The sequence below is a fragment of the Taudactylus pleione genome, unplaced genomic scaffold (assembly GCF_031769625.1).
Source record: "Taudactylus pleione unplaced genomic scaffold, aTauple2 ptg000005l, whole genome shotgun sequence".
Taxonomy (NCBI): Eukaryota; Metazoa; Chordata; class Amphibia; order Anura; family Myobatrachidae; genus Taudactylus; species Taudactylus pleione.
This window is the reverse complement of record NW_028284408.1, coordinates 19,035,001-19,050,000: the sequence shown is the minus strand read 5'-3', so window position 1 is coordinate 19,050,000 and position 15,000 is coordinate 19,035,001. Positions and strand designations below refer to the sequence as shown.

Below are 15,000 nucleotides of genomic sequence, written 5' to 3'. Positions count from 1 at the left end.
CGAGGACATCTAGAAAATGTCAACATAGAGAAAATCCTGACATAACTGTGAAAATGACGGCTTTCGTATTAGGGGTACGGGTTAGCGTTATAATTATGGGTTAGGGACGGGTTAGATGTCAATATAGTGAACATATCGACTTTATAGCAGTGGAATATGTCAGCATGTACTTTGTCGACATACTGTACATGTTGACATTTCAACTGCTAACATAAAGTATAAGGTCCGTCCGGAACAGTTAAACATCCAATTATCAAAATTGCGTTCCTGGTTGTTTTTTTTTAACCTGGCACATGTCTCTGGGATGAAGTCCCTCCTGACCTGTAGGAGGCAGTGTGGCGCTGGATGGAACTTGCATTCTTTCTATCCTGCATTTACTTGTCGTGTGAATGCTAGTGCGGCTCCGAAGTGCTGTGCAGGTAGGATAGGAGTTAGACGCTCTCTTGTCCACAGGGAGCAGGGATCACTGACTCTGAGCCAGCCCGTTCCTAGTCACAGACAGAGGGGTCACACATATCACGGAGTGACAGTGATGATAAGCAGAGCTCCTGTCCTCTGCATACCTGTGTTTGGTCTCTGCATTGAGTGTATGTTACCTAAGTGCATGCATAAGCACTGAAGCAGTAGGGCTTTAGCTATTGTGGAACTACATCTCCTAGCACGTCAGCTGCCAGGGTCTTCTGGGGTATGTAGTTCCCCAGCAGCTGCAGCGTCACACTGCATATACTGCACACACTCTGGCCCAGACCTTGTCCTGGTTAATGTGTCAGTGGTGTAAAGCGAACTGCTGTGTGTCACTGGAGGAGGCTAGAGGTAAATATAGTTGCAGGCGGCTTTACTGGTACATGGGACTCTCCTAAGCTTTGCTTCTGCTCACATTTCTGGAAAGGACTTTTCAATTCCGATTTTTAATAAATGAAGACAGAAATAAGACATTAATCAGATGTCACATTCTGTGACTTGGTGAGTCAGAAAGTGTATAATACTGATTGTCAGCATTAATACAACTATCTTTTTTGCTCCTAAGGCTGGATACACACTTGGTGATATATAGCGTGTTCCATCGATGAGCAATATATTGCGAGTGCCGATATTTATATGAAAGATACATTTGTACATGTGTGTACTGGCGACCCACCGACCACCCTTACACTTGCTGCAAGGACCACCAACACTGACATCTCAACTGGGCAGGCAAATTTAAATTCCTGCCCAGTTGGGGTGTCAACCCAGACACATGGAGCGGCCAATCGGTATGTGTGTATAGCTTACCAATCAAATGCTCTGACGGCGAATTGGTTTGCTGGCCGATCCGTTGCCAAAGTGTGTACCCAGCATTGTGGTGCAACTTAGATGCTCCACCACAGGATGCGATTTCCAGACTTATTTTTTTCTGTATTTAGTGTCTTCTTTTATCTACATTCATCCAGTTGCTTATAGGGCTTGATCAAATGAGTAAAGGGGGCGAATTGCCTATGTAACAGCAGAGAATCGCTGGCAACGGCATGACAAGTCGCCCCACTCGCAGCCCGATCTCACGCCAGATTCTCACATTTTTTTCTTGCAGCCTGTTGGGGTTGCGAACAGAAATGTGTGAGTCTGGAGGTACAATAAGTCTGTCATAGTGCGATGTACCTAATTGGATCGAGCCTATATACAGATGTGTCCTCACTCGTCTTTGCTGGAGTTGCGCTAATCGGTCCCGTGAGACTCTGATAGCGCCGATGGTCTTTTTTATCCCGAAAAATGCGATGCGATTAGGACACACCAGGAGACTGTGCTGATAAATTTCATATCGACACTAAGGGATATATTTACTAAAGTGCGGGTTTTAGAAGTGGAGATGTTGCCCATAGCAACCAATCAGATTCTACTTAACGTTTATCTAGCACCTTATAGAAGATAATAGAATCTGATTGGTTGCTATAGGCAACAACTCCACTTCTATAAACCCACTCTTTAGTAAATATACCCCTAAGTCTCTCAATCAGCATGTAAAGTGCTATAATGCAGTGTCCGTAGCTTTTTTTCCAGCTCAGTTCCTGGTGCATCCTAGGCGTATCATTTTGCGACTTAGAAGCATTTTCCACAAAAAAAGATTCTTGATGCTAGCAGAGTTGCACGGGACCTGGTGCGTACACACTGGGCGATTAAAGTGGACGATATCGTTCAGTCGTCCACTTTATCGTCCATTTTTAACACCAGAACGATAACGACGATGCGCGTTCCCGCGGGTCTTTCGTCATTATCGTTCATCAGATAAACATGCAGGCCGATATCGTTAGGTTGCTGCATGTTGGGGAATGATATCGTTCAGCGGGTGTGCTCAATGTCATGAACGACATTGAGCACACCCTGCCAGAGACACACTAGACGATATCGCTCAGGGAGCATTTTGTCTAGTGTGTATGCTCCTTTACTCACGTCAGGTATGTCACGCTACATGAAGTATTCAGGCTAATTGACCAAGGACATATCTGCAGTGTCCTGACCCCTCAGGATTAGTAATTTTGTTGCAAAGGAATTACAGTAGTAAACATTTGCAGATTAAACACAACAATGCATGGTACAATACCTAGTGCAGCTCACTTGCATTGGTTGTCAGTCTTTTGGAGCATACACACGGTTAGATGAACGATTGAATGATTTGAACTATGAACGATTTTTGACTGCATTAAAATGAATGGAATCGTCCAAATCTGACTACGAACACATCAGATGTCAGATATCGTTACCTGACCATCGGGAACGCGCATCGTTGATCGTTCAGATGTGTCAGATTTTCCTTCAGATATGAACGATTTTTTAAATCGTTATCGTTCGGATCTGAAGAAAAACCTGACCGCTTGTATGCACCATTTGCCTTTTTACCCAGGTTAGCGTCTGAGTTGCACAACAACTGCATGCAATGTCAGTGTACAGGGGACCCATGCATAGTATTTTTGTCACGTTAGGGAGGCAAATAAGATGCATATTTTGTATAAAAGTGTGTGGAGGGATGCATGGTGTAGGCTAGTCGCAAAGTCTGAGCCAAATTGGGCTATTAGGTGCGATTTGAAGATAGGTGTATGTGGACACGTCTGCACGCCAATATTACTTTCATTGTATCCATATTACTTAAGGTGGGTACGTCTGCCGGATCGGGCATCATATCGTCTAATGTATACCCATCTTAAGAAAGCTTGTCATTTTCTGTTTTGCATGGAGCTTTGGCAAATTAGGAGCCCTATCATTATGATATAAATGTACGAGGAAGGACTTTAAACATTTCTGGAATACCTTTAGAGACCAGAAATACTGAATAAATTCCTTACACTACAAATATAAGCAACACTGTTAAGTGTATTTCTTCAAATAAAATTAAAGTTACTTACAATGTCTATTCTTTCTGTGGCATTATGAGTTATAGATTTATCCAAGGCAGTATGATTACATTTATAAACTAGATTGTGTATATTCTGAGATTATGTCCATTTTTACTGATACAAATGGTATAGCTCCTTCTATAATAATTCTGCATCAAAGGGGATTCAATTTTGTTACATGTACACTCTACCTCATTGATGTTGGTTGGCTGTCATGGCAACAGGATGCATGTTATATTATATTATTTTTCATCCATGTAATTGAAGTTTGCATAATGTACAAGACTGAAGTACTGCAACATTAAACTAGTTCCAGTTTTTATATTTATTTATTACACTAATATTTTATTTGTTTTGTATTTTCCCATAGTGTATACAGAAGCATAAAAGTATCATCGCAGCAAATTGCAGAACTTTGGACGGGACACTACTCGTAAGATAGTTTTTTTGCTGCTCTGTTAGTTGCAACCAACCCATGTATCCCTTGACTGAAAGAAAATGACTCAGACTTTACCCGTCTAATGGCTCATTATAGTTTGTTGAGTAATTTGTAAAAAAAAATAATTGATATCTTTTTTATTTTCAGCAGAATATGGCATTGAAACAGATTTCCAGCAATAAGTGCTTTGAGGGATTCCAAAAAGTGTTTGAGCATGACAGGTAAATAGATGTCACATTAGATTATTGTTACAGTGCATCACTGATACCAGAGTCACCACAGTAGTTATATTTCCTCCCATAGGCATTGGAAGGAAACTCCTGGTCAGTTTGCTGGTTTTACTATTGTACTTTCTGTATAGAGGTAGAAAGTTATTTATGCTTGGGGCAATACTGGAGCTCCCTCAGTGCAGGTCGCTGTTTGTGTCTATTATTGTCCAACACTCATGGCGCTAACATGTGAAAATGTCGTATGAAGGGGCGCACCGCACCGTTTTGGGAAAAAGTTCACAAATAAACTTGTTACTTCCAAACTCATTATATTTTTAAATAGACACTTTTTATTCACCTTCCAGCTACACTTTTACAGGAAACTGCATTGTTTGGTTCTTTTTAACCAATGTAAAAAAACAAATCTTGTATATGATTGAGACACGTGCAATTGAGATAATCTTGATGACCATTTAGTCTCATTGTTTATGTAAGACAAGAATAAGGCTAAACCAAGTATTGCATGCTTGCATATTTTACGGGGGGAAATTACACACTGGTAGAGTGCAATATAGTGGCATGACATTTTGGCAACAAGAATTATTCCCCAGATGCATGCTCACTTTCCTTGAATCAAGCCCTTTAAATGGGTGCTTGGAATCTCAGTTTTGCATGCCTTAAACTATGGGTGGGCATTAAGCGGCCCTCCAGCTGTTGTAGAACAACACATCCCAGCATGCCCTGCCACAGTTTTGCTGTTTGGCCATGCTAAAATTGTTGCAAGGCATGCTGGTATTTGTAGTTCAACCACAGCTTGAGGGCCGCTTATTGCCCACCCCCAACACTATTGCTGACTACAGCTGCAGTTATGATGAGCCAGTTTGGTTGCTGTCAGCAAACATTAGCTGACCATTGTACAATGCGTGACCCCATTCTTAAAGGTACAGGGACTAATGCAGATTTGAATGCAAAGATACTATATATATATATATATATATATATATATATATATATATATATATATATATATTATTAGGGATGTGCAGGCTCGGTTCCGTTCGTTTTTTTTTACCGAATCTTATTGGGTATCATCTGTCACGAGTTTTGGATAGCCAATAAGATTCGGTAAAAAAAAACGAACGGAACCGAGTAGAACCGAGCCTGCACATCCCTAATATATATATATATATATATATATATATATATATATATATATATATGGTATTTTCTCCTGTATGCAGAGTTGTACGCATCTTTTCAGCTGAATGTCCCCTATATGTACACTTGGTTTCATAGCTGTCATCATTATCGGTGTACATTTGTACCATTCCGATCTCTGGTGCAAAAGATTCATCTGAAAACAGGCGGAATTACGTTAATAAATTTAGTAAAACTTGTTAGCGCTGCTTGAATATAAGAAAGTGTGAGAACCTTTTCTCGATAGTTATTTTACAAAATATAATAATGAAAATTATTTTCTAAAATACTTCTGTCAAAAAAATTCTGCAACTTTTTTTTTTTTTTTTTTTTTCAAGCAGCCCTACCAAGTTTTACTAAATCTATAGACTTACTCACATTACCTTTGGTAGCTGCAGCTTAATTAGGAGATACTGGTTACTGCTCTTGTTTTGTATTTGCATTTATGCATAGCTCTCAATTCTCTGACATCCACTGTCTGAACTTAGCCTATGAGAGAATGCCCCGCTACAACCCAATTACATTTACTAACATGTAAGTGGAGATGCGTACAACTGCACTGTACATGCTCTGAAACTAATAGTTTCAGAGCATGTACAGTCAGGGCTGGCTCTTCAATTAGGCAGCTGCCTAAGGGAGCCGGGACCTGAGGGCCGGCCCGCTGAGGCTACCTTGGAGAGGGGGCATGGTCTTCCTTCTCCCGGAAGCCACTCCTGCAGGCCGAGAAACCCGGTGATACCAGTGACGGACACCCATCTACACCCGCTTTCACCACCCCCCTGGTGTAGGCAAAAAACAAACACACACACACAGATAAACTGCTGCAGCACACACACAGATAAACTGGGTCATGACGTCTCTCCCATAGTGCCGTGGGGGAGCGGATGAGCATGAGTGAGCTCCAGCCTCCGGGTGCCACTGACACTGTGGGGAGAGAGCCGGGCGCCCGCTGGTAACAAAATCTCAGTGGGCGCCCGGCACAGGAGCCTCCCTGCGGTGCCGGGATAAGGTGGGTCGGAGGAGGCGGAACTGGTTCCGTCTCCAAATAGAAGTGACGGAACGCAGTTCCGCCCCACTTTAACCCCTGGGCGCAGGCAGAAGTTTCGCCTAGGGTGCATAGAAGCCTTGCATCGGTCCTGTGTACAGTGCAAAGCAGGCACAAATAGACTTGCCTTCAGATCTGCATCAGCCACAAAATCCGCATTATATCTGATTTAGATTCGATCTTTCGGGGTTAAACAGCAAGTTGGCTCATGACCACTGTTGGCAAGTGAGCAATTGTCTAAACTCGCAGTCATTGCAATCAATTTTATTTTTCCCTTTGAGTACAGTGAATTGGGCCTTTTATTGGGACATGGAAATAAATTTCCATGTCCCACGGCCAAAAGTTTCTTATTGAAAAATTCAGCAAAATTACTAAATTAAGTAAATTGTGCTTATTTGTCATTCATGAGTTCCATTGTGTGGTGGTGGACAGGGTTGCTCTTCTGGTTGTCCACATATGCTATAATTTGTAGGCACCAGCACTGGGTCTGCCTAGCACATAAATAATTGTATTTGGTACTGGACCACCAGCCTTTAGCACCCTGCAAGTTCCTCGCAGCACTCCAGGGTGTCACAGCGGCCAGTTTGGGAACTACGGCATTAGAGCTTCATGCGTCTGTTTGTTAATTCTACTCCATACTTTAAGAATTGGTTTAAAACATGAACATCCTAGTAATTCACTTGGAAAATTAGCTGTTCATCCGTTACTATAAATTAAATAAACTCAACTGAAGCAGCTTTTTAGGACATTCCAGAGACATTACAGATAAAACAATTTTCCATTATGATTACAAGTAGGAGCGATGTTGGATTGCTATTTTCCTTCCATGCACTGCACATCTATTACACCAGTGGTTCCCAAACTTTTGAAGTAAAATGTGCTTATATGTTACCCTTAGGTTCAGTTATGTGGTGGTTGACAGGGCTGCACTTCTTTTTGTCCACATATTCTTTGATTGGCATCCATTAGCACTGGTTTTGACTATCACACTGAATAAAATTCATTTTATTTGGTACTGGACCACCAACCCGAGGCACCCCTGCATGTGCCCTGAGGCACCCCAGGGTGCCACGGCACACAGTTTGGTTACCACTGTATTACACCATTCTTATCCTCCTGACAATTATTATAAAGCAAAATTTGCTTGGGATGCTCTATTTTGTGCTTGGTAGAATAGAAAACCTCTACGGAAAATATGCTTTCTCTTATGACAGTAGCCTTAGTGGTAATATATGTATTTATGTTTGTAGAGAACAAAAGTGAATTAGCCAAAATTGCACCAGTAGCAGCAATAATACAGCAGTTACTGAGGTTTGCTCTTTTATGTAAGTGAAGGGTAAAGTATGTCTAATACAAAAATGTGGGCATTTTTTTCTCCACTTATCCTAACCTTTATTTCTTCTTCAGGGTCCACAGGGATACCATGGGGTGTGTGTGGTTGGAGTGATCCGGGCACCAAACAGTCAAAGCTTTAGCTCCCAGGATGCATCGGTTCTCCTCCACATATACCCCGCCCCCAGCCACAGGCTGACAATTTTTACGTTTGGTGCCAGCAGGACCTGTCGCACCTTTAGACAGGGGAGACTGCTTAGGCAGCCCCAAGCTTTAATTTTATGAGGCTCTCCCCGGCAGCCCCTTCCCCAGCCCAGAGCGCGATCCCTCACAAGAGGTTTCCCTCTGAGCTGCTCCTTCTCCCCCTCACCCTCCTCCCAATATGAGACACAGTGGCGTAACTTCATCCCAGGTGCCCGGAGGCAAGATAAATGTTGGTGCCCCCCAAATTAAAATGTACCACCCCCCAGCACCTATGCCAGCCCCAGCTGCCGCCCCCCTATGCAGTTCCCCCAGTAGTAGTCCCCCTGTGCAGTGCCCTCTGTAGAGGTCCCCCTATGCAGTGCCACCTATGTAGTGCCCCCCAGTAATGGTCCCCCTATGCAGTACCTCCAGTAGTGGTCCTCCTATGCAGTACCTCCAGTAGTGGTGCCCCAGTAGTAAGGGCCCCTGTAGTGCTCCCAGTAGTAAGCCCCCAGTAATGCCCCCTGTAGTAAGCCCCCAGTAATGCCCCCTGTAGTAAGCCCCCAGTAATGCCCCCTGTAGTAAGCCCCCAGTAATGCCCTCTGTAGTAAGCCCCCAGTAATGCCCTCTGTAGTAAGCCCCCAGTAATGCCCCCTGTAGTAAGCCCCCAGTAATGCCCCCTGTAATGCTCCCCGTAGTGAGGCCCCAGAAATGCCCCCAGTAATGCCCCCTGTAGTGAGCCCCCCCCCCCCCCCTGCGAGAACACACACATACAAAAAAAAAACAATACTTACCTGAAACCCCGCTCCAGTGCTGCTGCCTTCTGTCCCTGGCACCCGCTCCTCGGAACTATGGGAGTAACGTCATGACATCACTCCCATAGTGCATTGCGGGACCCGGGAGCGGAGCTCAAGAGTGAGCTCCGTTCCTCCGGCTACCGCCGGGGAGAAAGAAGGAGCCGGGCACCCACTGGTAACACACTCAGCGGGCGCCCGGCAAATAGGGGGTGCGACCGCACCCCCCGTATTGATGCCGCTGGAGGTGGAGCACCGATCGGCGGCGCTTCATCTCCATAGCAGTGCCCGGAACGGCCTAGGGACAATGGAGCCCGGCGGCAAATGACTCCATTGTCTCCAGGAGTTCCGCCACTGATGAGACACTCAGCAGCCATTAATCAGGGCTTTTCTGAAGCTACAGGTCTCAGGAGATTCAGGTCCAGTCTCCCTGGGGCCAGGTTATACAGCGCACAAATCCTACCAACCCTTTGAGGCTTGACTAGTTGAGTCAGTGCCCATTATAAGTATATTTATATGCATTGTATGTGACTTGTGCTAGATCTGCTGGTGTGATATACTGTCTTAAACCTTTCTGACTGTCAGTTATTTCTATCCCTGTTGCTCTTGTTTAACCCTCAACTACCAGGTGTGTAGGGGTTCATTATTACTTCATATTTACTTGTATTTGTGAAGGGTGTCACACTGCATAATTAGCCATACACTGAGTGTGTGCTGCTGGCTGGTTATTACTATGTCTTCTAAGGGTAAGCAGGAGCCTGAGGCCCCTGTGCTGGTTACTTGCAGATCCTGTGCAGTGTGCTTGTCCCCTCAGGATTTTGTGCAGGATGGTCTGTGTGCTATTTGTTATGTACCAACTCCCCAGTCCACCGTACCAGCCCCTGTTCCAGGAGCCACCTTGGGTGTCCTCCTTATTCTATGACGCAGCTAGTGGACTGCTCATCAGCCCCCACACTGCCTCCAACAATGGGGTACCCACAGCTATTACAGCCTATTTTGTCAGTACCCTCTATGCATCCTCCTTGGATGGATGTTTATACCAGGGCTTGACACATTTTTCTAAAATCTAGGAGCCAGGATGAAAGTGTAGGAGCCAGACCACCGCCCCCCCAAAAAAATGACAGGAGTGACTGAGAAGCAGAGCTCTGTGCGTTATGCAACTGTTATACACACTATACTAGTCCACAATATGGTCACAATTGAATGGATACAGTAAAATGGAGGCCCACTCACTTCTATGCACAGCTCCCCTGCTCCACCACCCGCCCTCCAGTAATAACGGACCATTCACAAAAAATAATGGTGGAATACACCCAGTTCCACTCCAGGCCCCTTCAACAACTGATTCTCTCCCAGGGGAACGGGCAGTATCATCTGATCCGGTCCCAGAGGATCCTCCTCTCTCCGGAGATTCGGCTTTCCCTCTCATGGTGGCTGCAGATGTTTTCAAACTGAAAGCTTCTGACTACAGATGCCAGCCTTCGAGGATGGGGCGTGGTAACCGGTCATCATACCTTTCAGGGACGTTGCACACCCCAGGAAAGTCCCTGCCCATAAACATTGTGGAGCTTCGAGCAGAGCACTTACTCGGGCACAATAGCTTTCCGGGGAAGGCCGGTCCAAATCCAGTCCGACAACACGACTGCAGTAGCCTACCTCAACCATCAGGGAGACACGCAAAGTCGGGCAGCAATGCGGGAAGTGGCAAACATTCTGGTCTGGGCCGAATGTCATCTCCCGGCAATCTCGGCAGTGTTCATCCCCGGAGTCCTCAACTAGGAAGTAGACTTCCTAAGCAGTCAGGACGTACACGCTGGAGAGTGGGCTCTCCACCCCGCATAACTTTCAACTCCTGGTAGACAAATGGGGCCTACCAGAAGTAGATCTTATGGCCTCACGTCACAACCACAAGGTCCCCAGGTACGGGTCCAGGACCAGAGACCTCTCAGCCGCCTTCGTGGATGCTCTGGCAGTGAGGTGGGACTTCAATCTCGCATACCTCTTTCCTCTGATCTCCCATCTCCCTACCTCGTCTTTGACGGCGTGGCTCTGACTTTACAGTTTTTAGGGTCTCCCGAGTGCTTGCCTTTCTCCAGGCTGGGTTAAACCTTGGCCTCCACCTGGCCTCTCTTAGGGTTCAGGTTTCTGCGCTATCAGTCTGTTTCCAACTAAGGATCGCTACCCTGTCTGATGTTAGAACATTCTTTCAGGGTGTTCTCCACTTTCAATCTCCCTTTGTCCCTCCAGTGGCTTTGTGGGATTTGTCCTTGGTTCTCCGGGCTCTACAGGCTTCTCCACGGGTAACCTCCTGATCACATATGTCAATAAAGTTCACTTAGTCACTTTATCCAGTTCTGTATATCCTTCTATCTGTCAAAAATCAATACCCAGTGAAGTCTTCATCAATCATAGTCATCCTATGTTGTATTTCTTATTGGTCCCCACATTCAGCACATAGGGGAAAAAATTAGTGAAGTACAATTTTTATTCCAAATTAATACTAAAAGCATATATCCAGCATTCGTGGGGCTAAATTGCGTACCAAAGACAAGGGTGTAATCAGTACACCAACATGCGTGTATTAAAACAGATTCCAATCTGGATTTAAAACTTGTAACAGCACCATCCTGTCCTCCAGCTGCCACATAGAAGGGGCGGGGGCCACGGCAGGGTGGGCATGGGAGTGGGATAGAAAGAGGCACAGAAGGAGGAAGCCTGACTTCCCAAACATCTCTGCTGGGCTGCCAGATGACAGCCATTCCTGCCAGGATCCTGTTTGTGGCATAGGCAGCTCTCTTCAGCTCAGGCAGCATGTGTGTTTCATATACAGTATATTCACTATTTCTGCTAGATCTGGTACATTCTAGGAAAGACATTGCTCCATCACAGCTGTCTGCAAGTATTTTCATTGGAATTAAGTTGACCTCCATGTGGCCCCCTCTGTACGTTACCTAATTGCTTACTTTGCAGTGGATGTACTCTGTCACTGTCTAATTGTTGCAGTTTGTATTTCCAAGCAGTTGATTGAAAATAGATATTTATAATATATAACAAAGCATACCCTGAAATCCTGTTGGTGTAATAGAAGTGGGGACAGACTGTTGTGTCCTGTTGTTAATATATAAAGGAAGCAGACCCTGGTATTCTGCTGTTATGATACTGTTGGGGCAGGCTGTGGTGTACACAGCTAGCACGTTTGTTTTAGCAACTACTGTAAAAAAAAAAAAAAAATTTATTAAATATATTGTGCTCTCACCATTCCCTTTCCCCATATCTGTTCTGCTCTCCCATGTACTCTGCCCTTCCACCTCTGTGCCACCTGTTTCTCTCTCCCCATGTTAGTACCCCTTCTGCTCTCCTGTGCCCCCTATTACCCTCTCCATGTCTGTACCCCTTCTGCTTTCCTGCGCCCCCTCTTACCCCTTCTACATGTCTGTACCCCTTCTGCTCCTGTGCCCCCTCTTAACCTCTCTCCATGTTTGTACCAAACTCTCCTGCTCTCCTGTGCCCTTCTTACCCTCTCTACATGTCTGTACCCCTTCTGCTCTCCTGTGTACTCTCTCCTCCCACCCCTGTGCCCCCTGTTCCCTTCTCCCCATGGGGTCTGTTCACTGAGCCTTGGAGAGAGATAAAATGGAGAAAGATAAGTCCCAGCCAATCAGTTCCCAACTGTCAGATTACAGGCTGTATTTGAAAAATTACAGTTAGGAGCTGATTGGCTGGGACTCATCTTTTTCCATTTTATCTCCAAGTTTCAGTGAACAGACGCCCATGTAATTGTTGTTAAGTGTTACAGGCCGTGAGGCATAAATTGTGATGGGATCCAGAAACTGTGGAGTAGGACCCAAATCTTTTAAAGTGAGGGGTCCCTGGGACGCGCATTGCTCGCTCAGCGCGACCACTGTTAAGTCTCCTGGTGCATCTTAGTCGCATCACAATGGAACCATAATGCATTATTTGAGTGAAAAAGGCTCTTGGCACTAACAGAGTTGCACGGGACTTGGTGGTTCACCGACGCCATGCGTCTCGCACCACATGGCGTTTTGAGACTAGCAGGGGTATTCAATATGGGTGCGATAACATCGTTTTTGCGTTAATATCGCAATTATGACGTCATTATCGCAGGTTTTACTTTTACACTGTATTCAATATCAAAGACTTATCACATTTTTGAAAAGTCGAAGTTAAAAAACAGGGATAAGTTTTCACCATTGAATAGGGGTCGAAAAAAAGTGTAGAATTGGGGTTTAGGGGTGCAGGCTTAAAAAAAATAGCCTGCACCCTTCAGAATGACCCCTTGAAACGATCTGTGTAAAAAAAAAAAATCGGGACACCCCAAAAAAAGCACTTTGAATTTGGGGGCCAAAAAAAAAAATGTTGGGGAACAAAGTTAAAAAATAGCGAACTTGACTCTGGGGGGGTCCCCAAGTATGCCCCAGGTGTTTTTTTCATTGCAGCTCCTTGCGCAAGTGGGTTTTTCACGATATTTTCAAGTCTGTTTAGCAACTTTAAAATATGCTGACCCCCATTTTCAAGTACCCCAAATTTGCTGGGCATAGTTATTTTTCCCCAAAAAAAATTCTAAATGCTCTTCTGCACCACTTTCTTCAAAGTCGCATTTATGCACTTGCCGCGGCTATTAGAAAGCCCGACTTCCTTCAGGAGTTAAAAATGGGGGTACGCATAGTGATCCCCCATGTCTAGACATCATTAGGGGGGTCCCTAGAATATTTCCCGAAAATTCCCGTTTTTGTTAACCTGTTAAAAAAATTGTAAAAATTTAGAAAAAAAAATGACATAAGGCCCCCCCCCCCCCCCCCCAAAAGCCAAACCAGCCCCACGCTTGCCAGCCAGTGGTGGTTTCTAAAAATACGGGGAACAAAATGTGTAGGGTTCCACCGTATTTTAGAAACCAACACCAGGCTGCAGGGACTTCAGCGTAAGCCTGTGGTGCTCTGGAGAGGGGGGACCCTTTTTTGGGGGGTCCCCGACTCCCCCGAGATCACCGGCTTGCGCTGACTGACTTGGGGTGTAATGCTTTGGACCTGGAGCCGCGGTGATTGGGTCTCCGGGCTGTGGCATTGCACCCCGGTCGGTTGGGTCTGGTGCTGGTCTTAAATATAGGGGGTACCCCACGTCGTTTTTGCCCCCTATATTTAAAACCAGCACTAGTCCCTGCAGCATGGTGTTGGTTTCTAAAATACGGTGGAACCCTACACATTTTGTTCCCCGTTTTTAGAAACCACCACTGGCTGGCTAGCCTGGGGCTGGTTTGGCTTTTGGGGGGGGACCTTATGTCATTTTTTTTCAAAATTTTTACAATTTTTTTTTTTAAAGGTTAACAAAAACGGGAATTTTCAGAAAATATTCTAGGGACCCCCCTAATGATGTCTAGACATGGGGGATCACTATGGGTACCCCCATTTTTAACTCCTGAAGGAAGTCGGAGTTTCTAATAGCCGCGGCAGGGAAAAACACCTTGCAAAGCTATTTAAAAACCCGACTTTCTTAAGCAGGCAAGAACGGGGTTGCCCATAGTGATACCCCATGTCAGGACATCTTTAGGGGGGTCCCAGGCATATTTCCCGAAAATTCCCGTTTTTTTCCTTAAATGGGCTCAAGGGTAATTTTTTGAAAAACAGGGATAATTTCTCTAAGCACTATAGCAAGTGAAAAAAAAAGCAGAATAGGGGTTTGGGGGTGTAGGCTTATAAAAAATAGGCTGTAGTTTTGGGAATGTCCCCTTAAAAGGAAATGTTAAAAAAAAAATGTCCTACAAAAAATCAGGACACCCTTAAAAAAAATAAATTTGGGTTTAAAAAAAAAAATAGGGACACCCCAAAAAATGAATTTAAAAATTGGGGTGAAAAAAAAAAGGGAAAAAATTGTTTAACAATAGGGAAATAGGTTCAGGGCTATTCTGCAAGTATGCGTCGGGTGTTTTGCAGAATAGAATTATAGCGGCAGGTGCACAAATGCAGAATTTTTAAAAACTTACATTAGGGACTTAAAAATATGCTAGTACCCATTTTCATGTACCCCAAATTTGATGGCACCACTTAAAAAATCGAAAAAAATAACCTAAGTGCTCTTCTGCAACACTTCTTCAATGTCGGGAAAAAAAACACCTGCTGCGGCTATTTAAATCCCCGACTTTCATTTAAAGGCTAAAACGGGGGTACCCATAGTGATCCCCCATGATTTTACAACTTTAACGGGGTCTTACAAATTTTTTATGGAAAAAATCGTAACTTTACGCAAATCCAACTTCGGAGGTTCCCGTTTTTTACGATTTTAAATTGAATACGGGGATACGCGGGAGCGCGCCCGATACTTTAACGCAGAAAAAAACTCCGATATGAAACGTAAACTTCGGCAGTGAAGTTAACGTTTCTTATTGAATACCCCTGTAGGTGTATGAGGACACATCTATGTT

At 44.6% G+C, this 15,000-nt stretch overlaps 1 protein-coding gene across 8 annotated transcripts in view; it reads left to right on the top strand.

Annotated features, from left to right (window-relative positions):
* Positions 1-15,000, top strand: part of ESD (esterase D) — a 45,063-nt gene that overhangs the window by 6,720 nt on the left and 23,343 nt on the right. For 2 of the 8 annotated variants that reach the window (XM_088443760.1, XM_088443958.1), the window contains exons 2-3: positions 3,736-3,798; positions 3,952-4,025. In XM_088443760.1, the coding sequence (XP_088299886.1) occupies positions 3,958-4,025 (68 nt within the window). In that variant the 5' untranslated portion in view covers positions 3,736-3,798; positions 3,952-3,957. Of the gene's footprint in view, positions 1-323; positions 420-443; positions 814-883; positions 964-3,735; positions 3,799-3,951; positions 4,026-15,000 lie in introns of those variants that run through there. The other 6 variants (XM_088443696.1, XM_088443627.1, XM_088444087.1 and 3 more) reach the window with 6 other exon arrangements.